Raw genomic sequence first — 24378 nt, 5'->3', positions numbered from 1 at the left:
GCTTTATTGGTCCAAATTTTTTGAATTCTTCCTCAAGCTTATCAGCCGTCACATTTAAAGGCAAATTCCTTATGTAAACAGAATAACCCTCAACTACGATAAATGCAATTTCGTCATTATAGAAAAGCAAATTGATGACTAAATTCAGAAAAATGCAAATTTACAAATTATATTTCAGTTATATGAAGATTTCAAATGGAAACTTGCAAATATAAAGAGAATAAAAAGGGAGAAAATTCAGAAAAGCCTAGCATACCTTCCTCATTAGTATCATTACCCTCTGGGGTACTAGTGCTAGTTGGCGCTGATTCTTCAGGCACAGAAGCAGGTGGAGCCGATGCAGGCAAATTATTCTCTGCTTTCTTATGAAATAGAGAAGCAAAAACCTCCATGTGATGTTTCTTCAGAACCAAGCCAATGTCAACAGCTCCACCTCCATTCTTGCCATCTGAAAAAGTGATGGCTCCTCTTCTACCTATAGGAACCACTTCGGTACTCTTTGGTCTTCCCCACCCGAAATCAGTATCGTACATCTTAAACTGATGTGATCCAGCGGTGGTAAACACTCTGGAATGATCAGTAGTAGCCTGAAGATCAAATTCAGAAAGGTACAAACTTGAAACTAAGTTCTCTGCCCCATTCAAGACCCCGTTATCCAAACCTTTTATGGCTTCACTGATCGCATTTACAGCCATAGAGAACCCATCTTCTCCCAAAAGTCCTTTTCTTTCTACAAATGCTCTGTGGGAACCGAATTAAATCAGAACTCTAGGTCAAATAATTTCTTCCATTTGAGGATTATTTGACCTAATTGGGAATTATTCAACCTAATTGGGAGTTACTCAATTTAATTGGAGATTACCTAATTAAATGGAATGTTACATAATTAGGTTGAGAATTGATTTAATTCATACCACAATTCCCAATTAAATGAGTAGTTACCTAATTAAGTTAGGAATTTATTTGATACCTACCACAATTAGGGATTTAATTTACTCTAATAAATCAAATTCCTAATTAATCAAATTAATTCCAAATCGGGGATGAATAATTCCTTTCCATTTACGGAATTATTCCTCTGAAACCCTAGCCTCCGAGACCACTATAAAAGGATGGCCACACATAAGGGTTGAGGTACGTCTGAAATCGTCTTTTATTTCTTCTTCTTCTTCTTCTTGTTCTGCTTTGACTAAGCAAACCCATGTGTAGGCACATGTTAGAGAAAACATTGACAAATTTAGAACAGATTGATGATATTGTTGTTGTTTCTTGATCATGATAGATTGCCTTAGTGCTTCAATTTTTGTGCTAGTGAATTCAAACGTGCCTCGAATCGAATCCGGTAGCGTTAGAGATTTATAACGGGTGGCAACCATCAAGCTTCGGTTGTTGGGTCGTTGGTCCATATTCAGAAACTGGTTCAAGTAGATTGCCTCAAGCTTGAGCCCAGCTGGGTCCTGGATGAAGACCCTTCTGTCATAAAATGGTTCTGCTGATCAGGCAACAAAGTATCAGGTTCATGTTTGCATAAGTGGGCCCATGATTTCAGAAACATGAACAAAGTTTTGCCATCAAGAGCTGCATGGTGCATGGAAATTCCAATGGAGAAGCCGCTGCTGTTGGGAAAGAGAGTGATTTAGCAGGCCATCACAGCAGCTTTTTCACGAGATATTGCCAATTGGAGTACAAGAGGATGGTATTCTTTGGCTTCAATGTTGAAGTCGTTGCTTGAAAGATGGTGGAAATCAGCATCAGACTGGGCTGTGTTAACCTCGTGTTTTAGTTAAGAAATTGTTAAGTCATCATGTGCAGCTTACGTGCTTTCTGTTAAGTCTGTTAGTGAGAGTTAGCTGTATTTGTTAAGTTTGTTAGCGTAATATTAGGAGATGTGCACTGTACTAAAGCTGTGCTTTTACCATTTCATTTACACATAATCAGAAATACAGAATTACAAGGCTATTTTCCTTCTTGCTTTCTCTCTTCCTTCTTCTCTTGAAATCCCTAAATCTCATCCTCTTCTTCTTGTTAAGATGGTATCAGAGCCCATCGTGGCTTGACACTTTCGATCCGCTTCCGATTTTTCTGAACTGTCTCTTTCGCTGTGCTACTCTCTTGCTCTGTATATATTGTTCTTTCCTCTTTTCTATCTTTTCTGTTCATCAATGGCAACTTCTTCTTCTTCCTCTTCGGTCAAAATTGACGGTTTTCTTGGGATGATTACTCTTCGTCTCAAAGACGATAATTTTCTCAAGTGGAGTTTTCAATTGGAATCCGTTCTTCAGGGTTATGATCTGTTTGGGCATTTTGACAGAACTGAAGTTGCTCCTCCTCGCTTTGTTATTGTTGATGAGGAGGGTGTTACATATGAAGTTACTGCTGCTTACAAGGAATGGATTTGCATTGATAAGGCTTTACTCAGTTTGCTCATTGCCACTCTCTCTGATGAGGCCATAGAGTATGTTATTGGCACCAAGACTGCTCGTGACGCCTGGTTAAGTCTTTCTGATCGTTATGCGTCGATTTTTAGGGGACGAATCAATCATTTGAAGACTGAATTACAGATGGCCCAGAAGGGTGGAGATTCGATCGAGCGCTTTTTCTTGCATCTGAAAACGGTCCTGACCAATTAGTTCAAGCTGGGGGTTAAGGTGTCTGACGATGATTTTATGATTGCTACTCTTAATGGCCTCCCTCAGGAATATGACATGATCAAGAAGATTTTGATTGCACGGGATTCTCCAATTTCTTTGAAGGATTTTCGCGCTCAATTGCTGGCTGCAGAGCAAACCACAGAAGCTCGATTGGTTCCTCACTCTGTCGTCTTCGTCATATGCTTCTGTGAATGTTATAGGCCCTTCTAATTCTGGTATGGGTTTATTGCCTACTCCACCTTCTTTACCAGTTGCCTATATGGGGTCCTATGATCGTTCTGTTATGCCTTCATTGGATCGCAATTCTGGTTCAAGACATGTTCTTGGTAACAATGGTGGTTTTAGTCGTTTTAACGATCATCAGCATCACGGTATTGCCAATAGTCAGCATGGAGGTTTTTCTGGTTTCACTAATCATTCTGGTTCTGGAAGAGGCAGATTTCAAAGCAAAGCCTCTCCTTCATCTTTCTCAGGAAATCGATTTGGTTCCAATTTTTCTCAGATCTGCAGTTGTTCCTGAATGTCAGATATGCAGCAAACGGGGTCACACGAATGCTAATTGTTATTTTTGCCATGAGGCAAGCTCTTCTAGGCATGGATCTCAGGTTATTGAATGTCAAATCTGTGGTAAGAAGGGTCATGGAGCCTTGGATTGTTTCCATAGATCCAACTATGTCTATCAGGGTCAAGCTCCTCCTTCCAACCTTTTCGCTATGACTGCCCAAACTTCCTATATGCCTGATCAAGTCTGGATTGCAGATAGTGGGGCTTCTCATCACATGGTGTCTGATATTTCCTCATGAAGTCATGTTGCTCCTTGTGAATCTACAGAGCAAGTGATTGTTGGTAATGGAGAAGGTTTGAAAATTAAACACATTGGTACTATTGCCATTGCATGTGCTTCTACTTCTCTTAAAATGCCATCAGTATTTCATGTTCCACAGTTATCTGCTAATCTCTTGTCTGTGCATCAGCTGTGCAAAGATAATAATTGTGTTATCAGCTTTGATGCTTCTAGTTTTGTGATACAGGATCGAGTCACCAAGACAATCCTTCTAAAAGGTCGGAGTAACAACGGGTTGTATCCTATTCCCTCTGCTGTATCCTCTCATTGCCTATCCAAGAAAGTAGCTTTGCTTGGTCAACATTTAAGTCTTCCATTTGGCATCACAGATTTGGCCATCCAACGAATGAAGTGGTGCAATCAATGGTTAAAGCCTCTGATCTTCCAATTTGAATCCCTTGTTTTCAGCTTGTCTTCAAGGGAAGATGCATCGGCTTCCATTTCATGTTAGACATAGTAGGTCTGAAATTCCTTTTCATACAGTTCATAGTGACGTATGGGGACCTTCCCATTACAAATCTGTTGAGGGTTACATATATTTTGTTTCCTTCCTTGATGAATGTACTGGATATTTGTGGGTTATCCTCTTTTCAATAAATCAAAAGTTTTCTCCAAATTCCTACAGTTTCATGCTTTGATACAAAATCAATTCAGTGCTGCTATTAAGTGTTTTCAGAGTGATGGTGGTGGTGAGTTTCTTAGCAAGGTTTTTACATATTTTTTGGCTTCCAAGGGAATTGTGCGTCATTTGTCTTGCCCGTATACTTCGCAGCAAAATGGACTGGCAGAGTAGAAGAATAGGCATATTATGGAAACAGCCATTACCCTATTAACTACAGCAGCCTTGCCAGGTCAATTTTGGTTTTATTCTACTGCTCATGCTATGTATCTTATCAATCAAATGCCCAGCTCCGTTTTACATAATCAGTCTCCTTATTTTCGTTTATTTGGTCATCATCCTAATCTTGCTTCTTTGAGAATATTTGGTACTGCGGTATATCCGTATCTAAGACATTATAATGTGCATAAGTTACAACCGCGAACCACTCAGTGCGTGTTCTTGGGATATTCACCTGGTTACAAAGGAGTTATTTGCTACAATCGAATTACTGCAAAATGTGTAATCTCAAGGCATGTTCTTCATGATGAAGCTGTATTTCCTTTTAAGCAAATTAACCCTGGCATATGTAGGCAGTCTTCTCAGTTTTCTTATACTGCATCAGTAGCTCCTGTCATTGTTTCTTTGCCTTCAAGGCCTTCTCAAGCTTCTCTTAATTCTCAGGATCCATCGTCTCTAGCCTCTGATACACAAGTATCTACTTCTCAGTCTCAATCCATCTCATCTACTCCTGGGTCTTTATCTCCTATCCAACATCAAGCTTCGTTGGATGAACAACAATTACAGGCTATGTTTCCGTTTGAGGTCTCCGATGTTTCCTCTTCTTCTGTTAGTACTCCGGACTCATTGGTTTCTTTATTTACTATCAATGATCATCCCATGATTACTCGGTCCAAAAGTGGTATAGTTCAGAACAAAGAGTTCCCAGATTATCAAGGTTATTTTACCTATCTTCATGCTATTCCAGAATTAGATGAGCCTTCTAGTTTTAGGGTGGCTTCTTTTTCTTCTGAGTGGAGGCAAGCTATGAAAGAGGAGATTGATGCTCTTCATGTACAAGACACATGGATCTTAGTTCCTAGTCCAGGTGATAAAAATATTATTGGCAGTAAGTGGGTTTATAAAATAAAGAGAAATCCAGATGGTTCAGTGGGTAGATATAAGGCCAGACTTGTTGCTCAGAGGTTCAGTCAAGAGCCTAGTTTTGACTTTGGGGAAACCTTCAGTCCTGTTGTTAGACACACAACAGTGAGGTTAGTATTAAGCATAGCTGCTATGAACCAATGGAAACTACGACAACTTGATGTCAAGAACGCTTTCCTACAAGGCGATCTTGAAGAAGAAGTTTTTATGAAACAGCCTCCTGGTTTTGAAGATTTTACTCATCCACAGTTTGTATGTAAACTGAAAAAAATCTTTGTATGGTCTTAAACAGGCTCCAAGGGCATGGAATGCTAAATTCACAGGTTACTTACCTACTCTTGGCTTTAAATCTTCACATTCAGATCCAAGTTTGTTTGTGCAGCATACTGGGAATGATATTATCATTCTACTCAGATACGTTGATAATATCATTATAACAGGTTCGAGTGATCAGTTGATTCAAAGAGTGGTTACAAACTTAAGTGAGGTGTTTGAAATGAAAGATATGGGGCAACTCACAGTTTTCTTAGGTCTGCAGATTTCCTATAATTCCTTTGGTGACATTGAAAGGACCCGCCCCGAATTTCCCAAAACCCGAGGCAAATCCTGTGGAATTCCCGACATCACCTCGATGTCGGGGCTCACTTACTAAAGACCGAGACTTTCTACCGAAATTTCGGCAGTCTCTCCTATAAATTGGACATTTCCCAAAATTTCAACATGCATAAAAACACATTTAATATTCCCAACGGGCAACATGCACAATATAATTTCATGCAATTCACATAAACGGCCTTCTGCCTTCTAAAAATTCTAAACTACCAAGCACACTAACAAATCAATTCATGCCTTAAACAAGGCAAACGATAAATTCAATCACACTTAAGAATATCAAAGCAATTCATTACATTTAATTTTCTCAACAGCCAACATACGAGATTTTAACCTCCTAACCCAAACACATCTATGTCTGCGGCTGCACCTAATAACCTTATGCTGCATATGTACCCTCCTTGAGGGATCAAGCCACACATAGTTCTTCCATAAAACCCAATTCCACACATAGGCAATACCTTATTTTATTTCTCTGTATTTCACATAATCTCCTCATACGCCAGTACTACCAATGCAACGTATGGGGTCTGTCAACACGCGGGATAACCTACACCACGTGCGACCATACCATACTATCACAATATCTCCTTAGACGTCGGTACAACCAACGCCACATATGAGGCCTGTCTCAATGCCGGATAACCTACGCCAAGCGAGACCTGCACATCATATCACATATCTCCCCATACGGCGGTACAACCAACGCCACGTATGGGGTCTGTCGACACACCTGATAACCTACGCAACGCGCGACCTCAACATACTATCACAATATCTCCCTATACACCAGTACAACCAACGCCACGTATGGGGTCTGTCTCAACGTTGGATAACCTACGCCACGCGAGACCTACACATCATATTACATATCTTCCCATACGCTGGTACAACTAACGCCACGTATGGGGTCTGTCGACATGCCGGATAACCTACACCACGTGCGACCTCAACATATTATCACAATATCTCCCCATACGCCAGTACAACCAACGCCACGTATGAGGTCTGTCTCAACGCCGGATAACCTATGCCACGCAAGACCTGCACATCATATTACATATCTCCCATACGCCGGTACAACCAACGCCATGTATGGGGCCTGTCCGCACGCCGGATAACCTACGCCACGTGGGACCTAACCTTCACAGGGTGGTACTTGTAGTGTAACCAAAATCCGGGGATGTGCCTAAGGTAGTGCGTATAACACTTCAAACTAACATTCTAGATTCTTTTGTATTCTTATACAAACATATATATATATATATAATTTACTTCTAATATTGTGTAAACCTCAACAATAGTCTAGCACCCGATAATCCCCTTGGGAATGTGAGATTACTCCGGGAGACTCACGGTCAACCAAGGGTCAAACTACCCTAACCCTGGTCAAATGGGCCTACGGGGCCCACGACCTCCAAATTTCGATCCGAAAGTTCCTATGGCTTCTACAAGGTATAGGACACTGGTCCTACAAGTTTGGTTCAGAGCGGACGGTCAGATCGCTCACGATCGCACGGTCTGACGGTTAATATAAAACATAAACTTTAAATTATTAAATCAGAACATCCGGGGCTCCGATTCACGATCCGTGAATTCCTACCCGATCCTAAAAATTCCTAGATTAACATATATTAAATTTGATACCATCCAACTGTCCCAACCTATCGAACCCGGATAACGCGCAATATGCGATCGTCCGTTCGATAGTCAAACAACTTCCGACTTGAGATCCGCAAAATCCTACGCACTCGTGGCAACCTAAGGATCTCATCGAGACACAGTGCAATTCCACTACCCTCGCCCACGGGCCGCCACACACGCGGCAGCGCTGGGTGCCCAAAGGGATTACGCATCGCCTGAAAATCTCAAAACCACGGCTGCAAACTCCTACCCTAGGTATAACACCCTATTTGGAGCCACTTTTGTTCTTGGACCTACCCGAAAAACTGATCGAAAGTGGCCGGAATCGCGATCCCAAAATCGGCTGAATTTCAATTTGAAAATCGAATTACCTACGCTAAGAATCGATCCAATCCTACCCAACAGGCAGCTAGAGCATGAAAAGTAGGTGAGAAACCATACCTCGCTCGTCGGAGTCGGTGGCTGGAGGAGGGAGATCGATGGCGGGGAAGTTCAGACGACACCCGTCACTTCTTCTCCATTTTCTGGCAAAACCGTGGCGGCTGGAGGCCGGAGCTGGCTGGGGTTGGAAGAGGATGACTCCCCGGTCATGTTGGCACGGTCCCGTCGTCATCGGTGGCCGAAGGCGAGAACGGTTGGCCAAAACGTGGCCGACTGCCACTGCCCACGCGCGAGGGATAGGAGAGAGAGAGAGAGAGAGAGAGAGAGAGAGAGAGAGAGAGAGAGAGAGAGAAATCTGATTTTTATAAAAATCTCATTTTGAAATAATTACGATTGTGCCACTGAGTTTCTTTTGACCATATCTCTCTCGTTACAACTCCGATTCGAGCCCACTACGTGTCTACGAACTCGTCTCAGTACGACCTATCCAAAAATACTAGTCACTGCCCCAAACTCTCTTTGGTTAAGAAAATGACCAAAATGCCCTTATCTCAATGGTAAATTTGTAATTTCCCTTAAATAATTTAAATAATTTAAATAAGGGGTTTAATTTGGAGTCGGGGTGTTACAAACATATTCGTGAGTCAAACAAGTATGCCAAGGATCTACTACATAAAGTCGGCATGAGTTCATGTAGAGCTTGTGCAACACCTTGTAAGCCACACACTCAAGTGTTACAGACTGACGGTGAGCCCTTGGCTGATTCTACTATGTTTCGTAGTCTCATAGGTGCTTTACAGTATCTAACATTTACAAGACCTGATGTGGCTTATGCTGTGAATCATGTGTGTCAATATATGAATAATCCAACTGAGGTTCACTATTTTTTGGTGAAGCGTATTCTCAGATATGTACACGGTACATTAGAGTATGGAATCAGTTTTACAAAGGGTCCTTGGCAGCTTAATGCATACAGTGATGCAGACTGGGCAGGGGATATCAATACTAGAAGGTCTACAACTAGATGTGTAGTATTCTTGGGTTGTAATCCTATCTCCTGACAATCCAAGAAGCAAGGTTATGTGTCTAGGAGTTCAATAGAGGTAGAATACAGGGCCCCAGCAAACACAGCTGCTGACTTGTAATGGATTCGACAGGTTCTCTTGGATCTGAAGATGTTTCTGCCAGATGCTCCTATTATGTACTGTGACAACTTATCAGCACTGGCTTTAAGCTCAAACCCAGTATACCATTCTCGAATTAAGCATTTGGATATAGAGTTCCACTTTGTGAGAGAGAAGGTACAAAGAAAGGATCTTATTGTGCAGTATATATCTACTGAAGAACAAATAGAAGATGTTTTTACAAAGGGGTTACACAATCCCATTTTCTTACAACACTGTCTTCATCTTAGACTGAGGAGTTCAGCTGGGTAGGAAAAATGTTAACCATATGTTTTAGTTAAGAAATTGTTAAGTCATCATGTGCAGCTCACGTGCTCTCTGTTAAGTCTGTTAGTAAGAGTTAGCTGTATTTGTTAAGTTTGTTAGCGTAATATTAGGAGATATGCACTGTACTAAAACTGTGCTTTTACCATTTCATTTACACATAATCAGAAATACAGAATTACAAGGCTATTTTCCTTCTTGCTTTCTCTCTTCCTTCTTCTCTTGAAAATAAAAATCCCTAAATCTCATCCTCTTCTTCTTGTTAAGAGGCTGTGGTGAGCGAAACGGCGTCGCCTTGGACATGACTGAGAACGGGTTTGTCGGAGTCTTGGGGCCAAGTGATGTTTCCTGCCAGAGGTAGGAAGTGTTGGAGGGTGACAGAGAGTGAGGCTTTGAGTTTTTGATGGAGTAGAGAATCAAAGAAGGGTTTTGTGTCAGCTAAGGCAGAGGAAGCCAAAATTTCGTAGAAGAAAAGGCGGTGGAAGTGTGGAAACCTTAGCCATAGGGGGTCGAAGAAGGTTATTGGAAGAGAAAACTCTGCAACATCTGGTTGTGGTTGTGGAGCTACACTGCAGACCTCAACTAGTTTCACTGAGGTTGAGCTTAGCTCTGCCATTGGACTATTGGAGTTAGAAACTATTGACCATATCTAATTCACAGAAAAGCCAAGCGTTGGGCGGACCCACAGTGCGGTCCCCTTGGAGGCCGGAAAAGTGGCTGGGAAGGTGCTCCGGCGACCCCTTGAAAGCTTGGTGGGCGAACCCAATATGCCCACCAAGTGTTTGACGAAACTTCCCAGCGAAAAGAAACAGAGCTAGCTACCTGGTCCAAAGAATAACATGTTCACAAAGGTCATTATTGAGAGCATACAAAGTATGTCAACTTCTATAGTTGACCCAAAAAAAAAAAGCACTAGGAAGTTTATTTGATGCAGTACATAGGAAAAGAGACGGACAGAGCCACCTGCACCTGGTCCAAAGAAAAACATCATCACAAAGCTGATTTTCGAGAGCATACAAGGTTGGTCTACTATTGACCAACGAATCCCAAATTATTATGCCAGAAAATATAGAGTGCAAAAAGAAAATGTTGTTGCGGAGGCTTCATGCGCTTCAAATGTTTCGAAGACCTTTAGCAAATAGAGAAGCAAAAACGTGCATGTCATGTTTGTCTAAAGCCAACCCAACTTCAATAGCCCCAGCACCAGTCTTGGAATCTGAAAGGGAGATAGCTCTGTTTCTATCTATGGAAACAATCTCAAACTTCTTTGGTCTTCCCCATCCAAAATCAGTATCATAATTTCCGAACAGATTTGAACCAGCAATGCTGAGTATTCTTTCCTCACTTCTCACAGCAAACAACCTTGAAACCCAAGTCTCTGCCCCATCCAAAACCCCCTTCTTCAATCTTTCTATAGCTTCACTAATTGCATTCACGGCGACAACCAACCCATCTTCTCCAAGCAAGCCTTTCGTTTCGGCAACTATCATACATCCTGCTACGCAGTTTCCAAAATAGTTTGCAGGTATAGGAGGGTCCAAGCGAGACCTGCAGTCCATGCTAAAGACCAGACGTGCTTTGTCAGCTTTTATGTCCTCTGCTTTGACTACGCAAACCCATGTATAGGCACAAGCTAGAGTGAAAGTTGACACATGAACTGGTTTCTGCTCTGCCATTTTAGCCTTGAACGATTGCCTCAGTGTTTCTATATCTGCTCGTGTGAATTCAAAGGTGCCTCGGATTGAGTCTGGTGGTGGTTTCATCTCCCAAAACATTAAGCTCCTATTGTCGGGACCGTCCTTATTTCGATAGTCCTTCGAGTAGATTGTTCCAAGCTCGGCTGGATCCTGAATGACTCTGTCATAAAATTGTTTCAGCTCATCAGGTAGCACTGAATTAGATTGATCATCATGTTTGCAAATGTGAGCCCATGATTTTACAAAAAAAGTCATACTCTTGCCATCTAGGACTGCATGGTTAAAGGAAGTTCCAATCGAAAAGCCACAGTTGGGAAAGACAGTGATTTGCAATGCCATCACTGCAGCTTGTTCATGAGACGCTTCCAATCGGGGTACAAGAGGATGGTACTCTGTGGCTTCAACAAAGTCACCACTTGAAAGATGGTAGAACTCAGCACCAGACTCTGCTATTGTGAGCGAAACGGTGTTGCCTTGGACATAGTTAAGGACAGGTTTTTGGGAGTCTTGAGGCCAAGTGAGGTTTCCTGCCAGAGGTAGAAAGTGCTGGAGGGTGTTAGAGAGTGAGGCTTTGAGTTTTGGGACAAGTATGGAATCAAAGAAGAGCGGTGTTGTAGAGGAAGTAGGCATTTGGTAGAAATAAAGGTTCTGGACCGGCGCAAATCTTAACCAACGGATGTCGAAGAAGGTAAGGGGAAGGGAGCTCGGGGACGCGAATGCACCGGGTGAGGGTGGAGGAGGGGGAGCCACCCTGCAAACTTCAACTACTTTAACCGAGCTTGTTGGTTCTGCCATTGCCAAATGGAGATGGATCCTTTTGCCCTCCTTTTATCACTACTACTAGACAGGTCAGGTGGAATCTGTCCAAGTGCCTAGTGTTGTACGGAGGCGTAGAATATATGTGACCTATATCAAGCAGATGCAAAATTTGACAAATATAAATAAACCAATAATGTGTCCTAGTGATTTATACTCGTTCGACTTTAGTCTATCATTTGAGCCAATACACTCTCTTTGAGCCAATAACAATACTCAGATTCTTGCTCGCAAACAATTATCAAAAAAGATCCAAAACAAACGTATCAAGCAACTCATAAACAAAAAGAGGAAACAAGAAGAAGAGAAGAGAAACTTACGAACTCTTCTTGTCGTTCACAAAGTTGCTAGCACCCCCAAATAGGAAAGGGAGACAAATATAAGGCAAACACCGAATGATCAAAAGTTGCAAGATAAAACAAAAGTTGTTGCTGAGTTGTTGAATGCAGCACCGTGTAGTTAGTGAAATACAAAATGGGGCTGATATCAGGCCACGCCACACAATAAAAGCCTGGCTTGGTATATCATCATTTTCTAGTTTTTGAAGTGGGGTATCACCGTACCGTAAATGTCACCACTGGATTCGTAATCAATTCTGTCAAGGCTTATCTACTAAAGGCTTGTTTGTTACACGTGATTGTCTTGATATGAACTATGTTTAGGGATGTTTTGGCTTGGCTTGGTTTGATCTAAGTTGGATAACATTTTTCCTGTATTTTGTGTATGCTTGGACTAGGACTATATTTTTTTTATTTGATCAAAACTATCTATATATATTGGGTCAGGGATGTTACACCTTTTGAATAATCACCATGATTGTGATGATGAGTCTTTGTCATCATAAATCATATTCAGATATTAAATATTTTTTAACACCTGATTTATTTTGTATCAATATTCTAGGAACATCATTAATTCGATGCAATTATATTGGTTGAGTTAGTTGGAAGCATTATTTTTTGCAAAACTAAAAGTAGCTGGGATATTGAATGTTGGTGTTGACATCGGATAAGCCTTTAACACAAGCAGGTTTTGAAGTCGTGCCTTGAATAAAAGTTGAGGCCCTGCAAACTAACACAACTAAGAATGTCTTTGTGTCAACAATTTGCTCACTCGGTATATATATAACATTTGTTAAACATATATTATACACATAAAAAAAAAAAATCGGAGCCCCTCAAAAATCAGGGGCCCTGTGTGGTGGCACCACTTGTACACTATATATATATATATATATATATATATGTATATTATAGTATATATACATATATTTTACATATATAGTGTATATGTGTATATGTATATTATAATACTTACATGGGTATAATATATACACACATATATATGGGTATATATATATATAATACATATATATATATGGATAATATACATATATATATATATAGGTATGCTATTATTATAATATGTATATGTATATGTGTATATGGGCATATTATAATAATAATATACTTGTATATATGTGTATGTATATTATATATAAAATTATATATGTATATATGTGTGTATATATATAAATATGTGTGTGTATGTATACATACATATATACATATATTATATATGTGTATATACATGTATATATGTATGTAAGTATAATAATAATAATAATAATAATAATAATAATAATAATAATGATAGTAATATATGTTATTAGTATTACAATATAATATATGCATTTTATACATTGGTGAGCATAGAACTAGTTAATCCTTCTTTTCCACATGGGTTTAGTGGTCCCCTCTTAAGGAGGTGTTTTTGGTGGGCCCGATTTTGGCAATCCCATCTAAAACTAGGATTAGATAAAACAAACATAGTACTAAATTTAGTTAAAATCAGGCCAAACCAAACCTGTGTAACAAACAACCCTTAAGTATTAGTACATATAGGTAAATGCCACCATTGGATTGGTTTTCAATTCGTCCAACGCGGCACGATTACTACTTATCACCAAACCATAGCATTATAGACTGGATTAGTCTAATGAATTTGACTTCCTGTTGTGTTCAAATTATAGACTTGATTACTCATGTGAATGACTTACTTACTTTCGTAAGGTTCTAAGAAGAATAGCTTAAGAACTAAGGATATCTTCATTGCACTTCCTATAGAATGAGATGTATATAAACGAAGGGTACCATAAATGAAAGTTAGTCTTTCATTTTTATGTATTTTAATCAATTAATGAGAGTATGGTAACTAGAATATGTTAATTATGTTTAACACGGTTCTATTACTAGCAATTAAATTATTTTATGCATTTAATTTGGTATTTATTTTCACGAATTAAATTCTTTTTTCTTCTTCTTTAAATATAGCAATTAAACCCCTTATTTTTCTAACACCATGATTACCAAATCTTGCGTACTTCTTTTATAAAAATTCATATGCGTAACGGGACATGATTTTTTCTAGTTATTAAATACTGACATAAAATAAAACCTTGCATGATATGCGTGGGATCGACCAAAAAAAAAAAACATTATATATTTAGAATGAGATTATTAAATCAAAATTCTTGGACGCCACATGCTTACCACTCCACTCAGAATTATTCCATCTCACCTGCCAATTGAGTCTTAATAGTTAAATCAAAGTGATGTAAAGACGACCCATATTTAAAAATAAATAAAAATAAAATTTTTTTTAAAAAAAGTTGCCATGACAATTATAATTACAATGAAAAAAATAGGATGAAAAACGAGAAGCATTTTGTGTGCTTTTATTTCATCTGCCTTGAGTAAGCAAACCCATGTAACTGAGGATCTTGTTGCTTCTTCTTTGCCATCAAAGTCATCACTGATTGCCTGAACCTTTCTAGAAGAAAAGGCGATGTTAGTAAATAGAGAAGCAAAAACCTGCATGTTATGTTTGTCCAAGACCAACCCAACATCAACAACCCCAGCATCAGTCTTGGCATCTGAAAAGGAGATAGCTCTGGTTCTATCTATGGACAATCTCAACCTTCTTTGGTCTTCCCCATCCAAAATTAGTCTCATAAACACCAAACCGATGTGAACCGGCAAGTGTAAGCATTCTCTCACTAGTCACAGCAAACAACCTTGAAACCCAATTCTCTGCCCCATCCAACACCCCCTTCTCCAAACTCTTTATAGCTTAACTGATTGCGTTCACAGCCACAACCACCTAGGCCATTCCCGGTAGGGATGGTTCTCACTCCATGACTCCTCCACTTCACCGAGGCATTATGGCTCGGACCACACTGAGGCCATTATTGCCCAGTGATGACTATCACAAACTCTATGGTGCTCTGCTCGGGATGAATAAATTCTCCATGACTGCTCCTCATTTTTCCAGCACCAAATACCACCTAGAACCAAGCACGACTTGCCTCTAAACCTGGCTTGAGCAAGATATCAACATACGACAACTACTCGGCTTCGCCAAACCCTTCTATGGACTTGTAAAGTCCCCAGCCAAAGAACTACTCTTAGACTGCGGACTTGGGGGGCTTGTTGACGCACAGTTATGACCAAGACCGACTATGCTTTTGGGCCTCACCATTACAGGCCCAAGGGTTCAATACTGAACATTATGTGCGACATTGGTTTGTAATAAAAGTTGGCATAATGAGTTGTCTTGTCAAGTACTTTGATATTATGAACAAGTCCCACTGTAATGAGTCGTCAACTTCTCCTTTATTCATTGAGAATTGGATAGGGAGACAAGCGAATCTCAGTCACACATGTTGTTGCAGCTTGCTCTTCGACAAATTGACTTGCACTAAGTTCGAGTTCCATTTTTATAAATTAGACTAATTTATAATCATTTATACTATCGTTTGTATCAAAGAAAAAAATAAAAGAGAAACAGTTGTTCTGCGGCTCTTCCTTTAACAAATTAAGACCAATTTCATGCGTGGATTCAAAGGTCTTGAAGCCCTTTAGCAAACACAGAAGCAATAGCTTGCATATGATTTTCACAAAGTGAACTCCGAAATTATTACTCCCCAAAATATAAAGTGGAGAAAGAAAATGCTGTTGAAACGAGGCTTCAAGCTTCAAGGGTTTTGAAGACCTTTAGCAAATAGAGAAGCAAAAACCTGCATGCTATGTTTGTCTAAGACCAACCCAACATCAACAACCCCAGCATCAGTCTTGGCATCTGAAAAGGAGATAGCTCTGGTTCTATCTATGGAAACAATCTCAACCTTCTTTGGTCTTCCCCATCCAAAATCAGTCTCATAAACACCAAACCGATGTGAACCGGCAAGCGTAAGCATTCTCTCACTAGTCACAGCAAACAACCTTGAAACCCAATTCTCTGCCCCATCCAACACCCCCTTCTCCAAACTCTTTATAGCTTCACTGATTGCGTTCACAGCCACAACCAACCCATCTTCTCCAAACAAGGCTTTTGTTTCGGCAACTGCTGTACGTCCCGCTATGCAGTTCCCAAAATAGTTTGGAGATATAGGAGGATCCAAGCGAGACCTGCAGTCCACGTTAAAAGCCAGACGTGTTTGTTCACTGTTTATTTCCTCTGCCTTGACTATGCAAACCCATGTATAGGCACAAGCTAGAGTGAAAGTTGACACATGAACTGAACGAATATCTTCTTGTTTCTGCTCTGCCAATTTAGCCTTTAACAATTGCCTCAGTGTTTCTATATCTGCTCTTGTGAATTCAAAGGTGCCTCGGATAGAGCCCGGCGGGGGTTTCCTCTCCCAAAACATTAAGCTTCTATTGTTGGGACCGTCCTTATTTCGATAGGAGTTCGAGTAGAGTACTCCGAGCTGAGCTGGATCTTGAATGACCCTTCTGTCATAGAATTGTTTCAGCTGATCAGGTAGCACTGAATTAGATTGATCATCATGTTTGCAAATGTGAGCCCAAGATTTCACAAACAAAGTTGAAGTCTTGCCATCTAGAATTGCGTGGTGCATGGAAGTTCCAATGGAAAAGCCACAGTTGGGAAAGACAGTGATTTGCAATGCAACCACTGCAGCTTGTTCATGAGAAGCTCCCAACTGGGGTACCAGAGAATGGTACTCTGTGGCTTCAACGAAGTCACCACTTGAAAGATGGTAGAAGTCAGCATTAGACTCTGCTATCGTGAGTGAAATGGCGTCGCCTTGGACATAGCTAAGAACGGGCTTTTGGGAGTCTTGAGGCCAAGTGAGGTTTCCTGCTAGAGGTAGGAAGTGCTGGAGGGTGTTAGAGAGTGAGGTTTTGAGTCTGGGGATAAGTACGGAATCAAAGAAGAGTGGTGTTGCAGAGGAAGTAGGCATTTGGTAGAAATAAAGGCGCTGGACCGGCCCAAACCTTAACCAACGGATGTCGAAGAAGGTAAGGGGAAGGGAGCTCGGGGAAGAGAATGCCCCGGGTGAGGGTGGAGGAGGAGGAGCCACCCTGCAAACTTCAACTACTTTAACTGAGCTAGGGTTTGCCATTGCCAATTGGAGATGGAAGTTAGAAGCTTGAGTTATTCTGATCTTTTTGCCCCTTTTTATCACACTACTAGACGGTGCAGATGGAGTAGTGTTGTACGGAGGCGTAGTAGATATGTGACCTATATCAAGCAGAGGAAAAATGTGACAAATATAAACAAACCAATAATTCACTGATATTTATACTAGTTGGACTTTGTAGCCTATCCACAAACCCAATACACCCAATACACTCACAAACATTTGACCCAAAAGAATACTCAAATTCTTACTGGCAAACAAATAGCAAAAGAGATCTAAAACAATTGTGCGAAGCAACTCATAAACAAAAAGAGGAAACAACAAGAAGAGAAGAGAAACTTACGAACTCTTCTTGTTGCTCACAAAGTTGCTAGCACTCCCGATAGGAAATAAAGAGTTACAAATACAAGGCAAACACACCGAATGATCAAAATAGGAGAGATAAAACTGAAGTTGTTATATGCAGCACCACAGAAGCATACGAAAAAGGAGAATTTATTCTCTCTTAGAGCAACTCCACCCGTTTGCCCTTAGCCATGGCAAGGGTGGAGCTAGGGCGAGCACTATTCACGTGAATAGTGCTTGCCCTTGCAAATAGTAAATTGTGTCTCCACCCGTTGCCCTTAGCCATGGCAATTACTATTCATTTTTTTGTTTTTTCCTCCTATTTTTTAATGAAAATAATTAATTTGGGTAATATTTTCAGATAAGATTTTCGGATTCCTACGTGTCAAGACTATTCATAATCAGATAAAATTTTCGGATAAGATATTTGGATTCAAATTTTGGATTAATTTCAAAGTTCAAATTTCAGATAAATTTTTGGGTTCAAATTTCGAATGAATTTCAAAATTCAAATTTCAGATAAATTTGGGTTCAAATTTCGGATGAATTTCAAAATTCAAATTTCAGATAAATTTGGGTTCAAATTTCAGATAAATTTGGGTTCAAATTTCAGATAAATTTGGGTTCAAATTTCGGATGAATTTCAAAAGTTGAATTTCATACAAATTAGGGTTCAAATTTCGGATGAATTTCAAATTTCAGATAAGATTTCATCCAATAAAATCAAGCCACGTGGCATGTCTATCTTGCCAAATTTTTCTATAAAACCAGAGTCTCGGCTCATACCTCTCACACCACATCTTTCTATATTTTCATTTATGAGAGTTTATAATTCATACTTCATTCATTCTGAATGGAAGAATTTAGGAGATGCTTGGAGAGACAAGAGAGAGAAAGAAGAGAGAGAAACCGTAGAGCAGATGAAGTCAATGAGTTGCAGAGACAAGTCGATGAGCAAGTTCTCATAGCAGTGGCTTTGGAAGAAGAAGAGAACCAAGGTCGCCGCCATAGTTCACAAGCCGGCCGCCGCCGGAATGTGGAAAGACATAGGCATTCTAGGGGTAAGAATCTTTTGGAAGATTATTTTATCCCAACTTCTTTGTACTCTGATGTTGATTTTCTAAGGCGATTTAGAATGCAACCTCATTTGTTCAATAAAGTCATGCATGATATTTGCAATTATGATGCATACTTTGTTCAAAAGTGTGATGCTACTGGGGTTTTGGGGCTTCTTCCGGAGCAAAAGCTTACAGCTGTTATACGAATGTTGGCGTATGGAGCATCTGCTGATCAGGTGGATGAGATTGCCCTGATGGGGAAGTCCACTACGTTGGAGGCTTTGGTAAGATTTTGTCAAGCAGTTGAAACTCTGTACACTAGGGACTACCTGCGTAGACCTACTCCCAGGGACCTCCAACGGCTTCTACAAAAAGCCGAAGCTCGAGGATTCCCTGGAATGATTGGTAGCATCGACTGCATGCATTGGCAATGGAAGAATTGCCCAACTGCCTGGCAAGGTGATTATGGAAATCGAAAAGGCCAAAAAAGTATCATCCTTGAAGCGGTTGCTGGTTTCGACACATGGGTTTGGCATGCCTTCTTCGGAGTTGCAGGATCACAAAATGACCTCAACGTGCTGGGTCAATCCCCCGTCTTCAACGATGTATTGAGAGGCCAAGGCCCCAATGTCACCTATGAAGTCAACAATACAGTATACCAGACGGGATACTACCTAGCTGATGGAATCTACCCGAGGTGGACGACTTTTGTCAAAACCATTCCAAATCCCCGATCCCAGAAGCAAAAATTATTTGCTACATATCAAGAGGGATACAGGAAAGATGTCGAAAGGTGTTTTGGCATCCTTCAAGCTCGGTGGTTGATTATTCGAGGTGCGGCCCATATGTTTGATGAGGAGATCCTCAAAAGCATTATGATGACTTGCATCATCCTCCATAATATGATTGTGGAGGATGAGTACGATTATGATGCTTTAGAGGTCTACGAACCAGATCCAATGAACACGGCTTTGACACGGATTTATGAAAGGCCCATGGGGCCAAATGGAGAACCGTTTGAGCCGGAACCGTTGGTGAGGGATGGTCATTTGATGACCCGAATGATAGATCGATATGAGGAGATGCAATCTTCGTATATTCATGAAATGCGTCAATTTCACTTGATGGAGCATCTATGGGCGGTGAAAGGCAATGAAGATTAATGATGGAGAATAGATGCTTTGCTTATGTTTTATTTAGTATGGTTTGGTTGTGTTTTTATTTTTATTGTGCCTTGTTTGTACTTTTATTTTTATTATTGTGCCTTGTTTGTACTTTTATTTTTATTTTTATTATGTTTTGTTTGAAGTATGGAATATGTTGAATAAAAAGGTAATTTATTGAATGGTTTGTTTATTAAATAATGAAATGTAATACAAGTCATTATGAATTACTACTAAAATAAAATACATGAATTACAACAACTTTAATAGAAAACAACTAAAATACAAATACATAAAAGATATGCTAACTAATTTAATGGTTTCCATCATTTAACCAATCCGTGTTGCTAGGCCCATCATCCCGAAAAAGTCTTCTTCTCATAACATCCCTTCGTTCTAGCTTCCAAAATTGTTTTGTTTCAGGGGACATATGACTTGTATCCATCGCCATGGTTTCCCGATCTGTCTTGTCCATATCTTTTTTGCGCAAATTCTCCCTTTCTCGTGCATACTCAGCTTCAAGGGCCAACTCATGATCTTGGCGTTTTTGCTCCATTTCTATTCTTATGCCGTTTTGCCTTGCAATTTCCTCCAAAAATTGTGAATTTTGATTGCTTGAATTACCCTTCTTCTTTGCCTTCGCTGCCTTTCGGCCAATGGGCCTCGGCTCCTTTTCGATGGGTGAGTCTTGACTCATAGGAGAATCGAGAGGTGAATCTGATGTCATTGAATCACGGAGTGGCGTCTCGTTTAACACAATGGCGGGACCCGTCGGAATAATTATGAAGCGTTTGCAATATTTCACCACCTCCCAACATTCATGATGGTTGAAACTTTTTTTGCCACCCCCGGTTGCACCAAACCACATTTGTGCTTGAATCATCTATTTAACAAAAAAATGGAAATGCAATCAATATTTAAAATATATTGGATATTAACAACATATTGAAAAATGCAAGCAATATTAACAAAATATTAAAAATGCAAAAAATATTAACAACATATTGAAAATGCAAGCAATATGAACAAAATATTGAAAATGCAAGCAATATGAACAAAATATTGAAAATGCAAGCAATATTAACAAAATATTGAAAATGCAAAAAATATTAACAACATATTGAAAATGCAAGCAATATTTACAAAATATTGAAAATGCAAGCAATATTAACAAAATATATATATTAGGAGATTAAACTTAATAAAAAAAAAATTATAAAATACTTACCTCGTTAGTACGATTTTGCCCACTTCTATAGTTGTCCATCGCTTTTGCTAGGGCATTTCTCCATTTTCCCAACTCTTTATTGAGAATTTTCCACCTACTGGATAATGCCATCTCCGTACGAGTAGTACCCGGAATTTTTTCACAAAACTCGGCATGAATTTTTTTCCACATATGAAAAAATTTCATCTCATTGCCGGACACGGGACAATGACAAATTTGGAGCCAAACCTCACACAAGGAAACATCTTCCATGGTGCTCCAAGCCCCTCCAGTTTCGATAGAAGAAGCCATAAAAATATGAAATCAAAATGATAGATGAAAAAGAGGAAAATGTTGTGTAAAAAGAGTGAATTATAGTAGAAGTATAATGAAATGTAAGAGTATTGATGTTGAAAGTGAAGGGTATTGATAGGTATTTATAGAAAAAAATTCCAGAATTTTTTAGATTTTTTAAAGAATTTTTTACGATTTTTTTTCATATTTTTTTCACCCAAAAAAGCCTCAGCCGTTGGATTAGAAAGGAGAAACAAATCGGAAGGCAGCGAGCGCGACACGTGGCAGCCTACCGTTGGCGCTTGCGTCGCGCTGACGTCAGCGCGCGCCAGTTCAAATTTTTTTACCGTTGGCGCGTGCATTGCACGTGCCAACGGTAAAAAAATTTGAACTGAGAAGGGCTGACGTCAGCACCCGCGTTTTGGACCTGGGGCTGGTTTCGCCTTCGGGGTGGCCCGAGTTGGTGGGTCCCACACCAAACCCGGGCCTGGGCGCAACGCTGGAGCTCGTTTTTTTGTCTGGCCTGCCCTCGCCTCGGGCTGGGCTCTATGGCTGGACTTGCTCTTAGGGCAAAGTCTAAGGCAAGGGCAAGCAAGGGCTGACACTATTCACGTGAATAGTGTCAGCCTTGCCATTTGTGGTTCCACCCACAAGGGCAAAGTCTAGGGCAATTACTATTCATTGTACTTTATTTCCTATTTTTTTTATACTTTAAATCATTAATTTTGATAATCTTTTGTAATTAAATTTTCGGATAAGATTTTCGGATGTGAATCTCGGTTGCCACGTGTCTTATTCCAGATAAAATTTTTGGATATTCATTAATAAAAATTATAATCTCAGATTTCCGATAAAATTTTCACCCTCTAAAATTGTGCCACGTGTCCCATGTCAGATAAGATTTTCAGATATTTTTAAAAAATTATAATCTCATATTTCAGATAAGATTTTCAGATATTTTTAAAAAATTATAATCTCATATTTCAGATAAGATTTTCACCCTCTAAAATTGTGCCACGTGTCCCATGTCTGATAAGATTTTCAGATATTTTTTTTACAAATAGTGATCTCAGATTTCAGATAAGATTTTCACCCTCTAAAATTGTGCCACGTGTCATCTCTATCTTCTGAATCCCTCTATATAACTACACCATCAACACCACTCCTCTCACACCATCTCTGATATATTCCTTCATTTCTCAGATTTTACAATTTCCCATTATACTCTCAATGTCAAACTTCAGGAGGGTGTTGGAGAGGCAACAGAAAGAATGGGAAGAAATCCAACATAGACGTGAGGAAGAAGATCGGGAGCAAGATGAAGAAGAGGAGGAAATGCTTGAAGTAGCGGCGGTGTGTATGATGAATCAATCAAGCCAACATCATCGTCGTCGTGCCCCGAATGTGGACAGACGCAGAGAGTCTCGGGGTAAGAATCTCTTGGAGGATTACTTTATCCCAAATTCATTATATCCTGCTCATAAGTTTCGAGAGAGATATAGAATGCAGCCACATTTGTTCCAAAAAATCATGCATGATATTTGTAATTACGACACATACTTCATTCAAAAGCATGATGCTGTTGGAGTTTTGGGTCTTATCCCGAAGCAAAAACTTACAGCTGCTTTGCGGATGCTTGCTTATGGGGCATCTGCAGAGCAGGTGGATGAGATTGCAAGGATGGGAAAATCTACTATCCTAGAGTGCTTGGTGAGATTCTGTGATGCAGTGGAAAATTTGTACACGAGGGAGTACCTTCGCAAACCCACTCTGAGGGACCTGCAAAGGCTTCTACAAAAAGGCGAGGCTCGAGGTTTCCCAAGAATGATCGGAAGCATCGATTGCATGCATTGGCAGTGGAAGAATTGTCCTACTGCGTGGCAAGGAGACTATGGGAATCGGAAGGGCCAAAAAAGTATCATTTTGGAGGCCGTAGCTTCATTCGACACTTGGGTTTGGCATGCCTTTTTTGGGGTTGCCGGATCTCAGAATGACCTCAATGTCCTTGGTCAATCCCCGGTGTTTGACCAGGTATTGCGAGGTCATTCCCCTCAGGTCACATACCAAATCAACAATACCGTATACTCTGGTGCATACTACCTTGCCGACGGAATTTATCCTAGGTGGACGACATTCGTGAAAACAATTTCGAATCCCCAATCCGAGAAGGAAAGAAGCTTTGCTTCATTTCAAGAAGGTTACAGGAAAGACGTGGAAAGGTGTTTCGGTATCTTGCAAGCTCGTTGGGCAATTATCAGGGGTGCTGCTCGGATGCTAGGCGAGGAGGTGCTGAGGAGTATTATGATGACTTGCATCATCCTCCACAACATGATTGTGGAGGATGAGTATGACTACGATGCTGCAGAGGTGTTTGAACCCGATCCTATGAACACGGCGTTGACAAGAATATATGAAAGGCCGATAGGACCAAATGGACTACCATTGGAGCCCGAACCGTTACTTCACGATGGTCGATTCAACAACCCCATGATTGATCGTTATCAAGAAATGCAATCTTCATATGTTCACGAAAGACGTCAAGTTGACTTGATCGAGCACTTGTGGCAGATGAAATGCAATCACAATGGATGAAGGCTAGATTCGTGCTTTGTTTGGAATTATGCTTTGTTTTTAATTATGCTTTGTTTTTGTGTGTTGTGTTTTGTGGAATAATTGCGAGGTCTTTTTTATTATTATGTTTTTATGTATGGTTTGTTTTGTGTGTTGTTTGCAATAAATGAAGGGTTGTTTTTAATTAATCTTTGTGAGGAATGCTCAAATGTTTTTAATAAGTAGTCCAATTATAGATGGAAAGTAGATTGAATAAAAAAGAAACAATACAACAAATTAAAGGATAATACAACAATTTAAAAAAAAAATACAACAATTATTAAAAAATACAACAATACAATCTAATGGTTTTCATCATTTAGCCAATCCGTATTGCTAGGACCGTCGTCATGGAAAAGTTTTCTTCTCATCACATCCTTTCGTTTATGCTTCCAATAGG

At 39.9% G+C, this 24378-nt stretch overlaps 3 protein-coding genes across 5 annotated transcripts in view; all 3 read right to left on the bottom strand.

The window, feature by feature from the left end:
* Positions 1-24378, bottom strand: part of LOC117620720 (phenolic glucoside malonyltransferase 1-like) — a 28678-nt gene that overhangs the window by 2954 nt on the left and 1346 nt on the right. The gene's annotated exons all lie outside the window — the stretch shown is intronic.
* Positions 9467-12217, bottom strand: LOC117620722 (phenolic glucoside malonyltransferase 1-like). 3 transcript variants are annotated; one of them, XR_004584844.1, is made up of 2 exons: positions 10280-12154; positions 9467-10164 (listed from the first exon to the last, which is right to left on the bottom strand). XR_004584844.1 is itself a non-coding variant. In XM_034350898.1 (2 exons), the coding sequence occupies exon 2, from the start codon at positions 11832-11834 to the stop codon at positions 10455-10457; it is 1380 nt and encodes a 459-aa protein (XP_034206789.1). In that variant the 5' UTR covers positions 11835-11945; positions 12176-12217; the 3' UTR covers positions 9467-10454. The 3 variants fall into 3 exon arrangements, 1 of the variants encoding a protein (XP_034206789.1); XR_004584845.1 differs by having other exon boundaries at positions 10312-12154; XM_034350898.1 differs by adding an exon at positions 12176-12217 and having other exon boundaries at positions 9467-11945.
* LOC117620721 (phenolic glucoside malonyltransferase 1-like) lies at positions 15787-17760 on the bottom strand. Its single transcript, XM_034350897.1, has 2 exons — positions 17645-17760; positions 15787-17402 (listed from the first exon to the last, which is right to left on the bottom strand). Exon 2 carries the CDS (start codon positions 17281-17283, stop codon positions 15892-15894), a length of 1392 nt encoding a protein of 463 aa, XP_034206788.1. The 5' UTR covers positions 17284-17402; positions 17645-17760; the 3' UTR covers positions 15787-15891.

This window comes from Prunus dulcis, chromosome 3, assembly GCF_902201215.1.
Source record: "Prunus dulcis chromosome 3, ALMONDv2, whole genome shotgun sequence".
Lineage (NCBI taxonomy): Eukaryota > Viridiplantae > Streptophyta > Magnoliopsida > Rosales > Rosaceae > Prunus > Prunus dulcis.
This window is presented reverse-complemented; position numbering and strand designations above follow the sequence as displayed.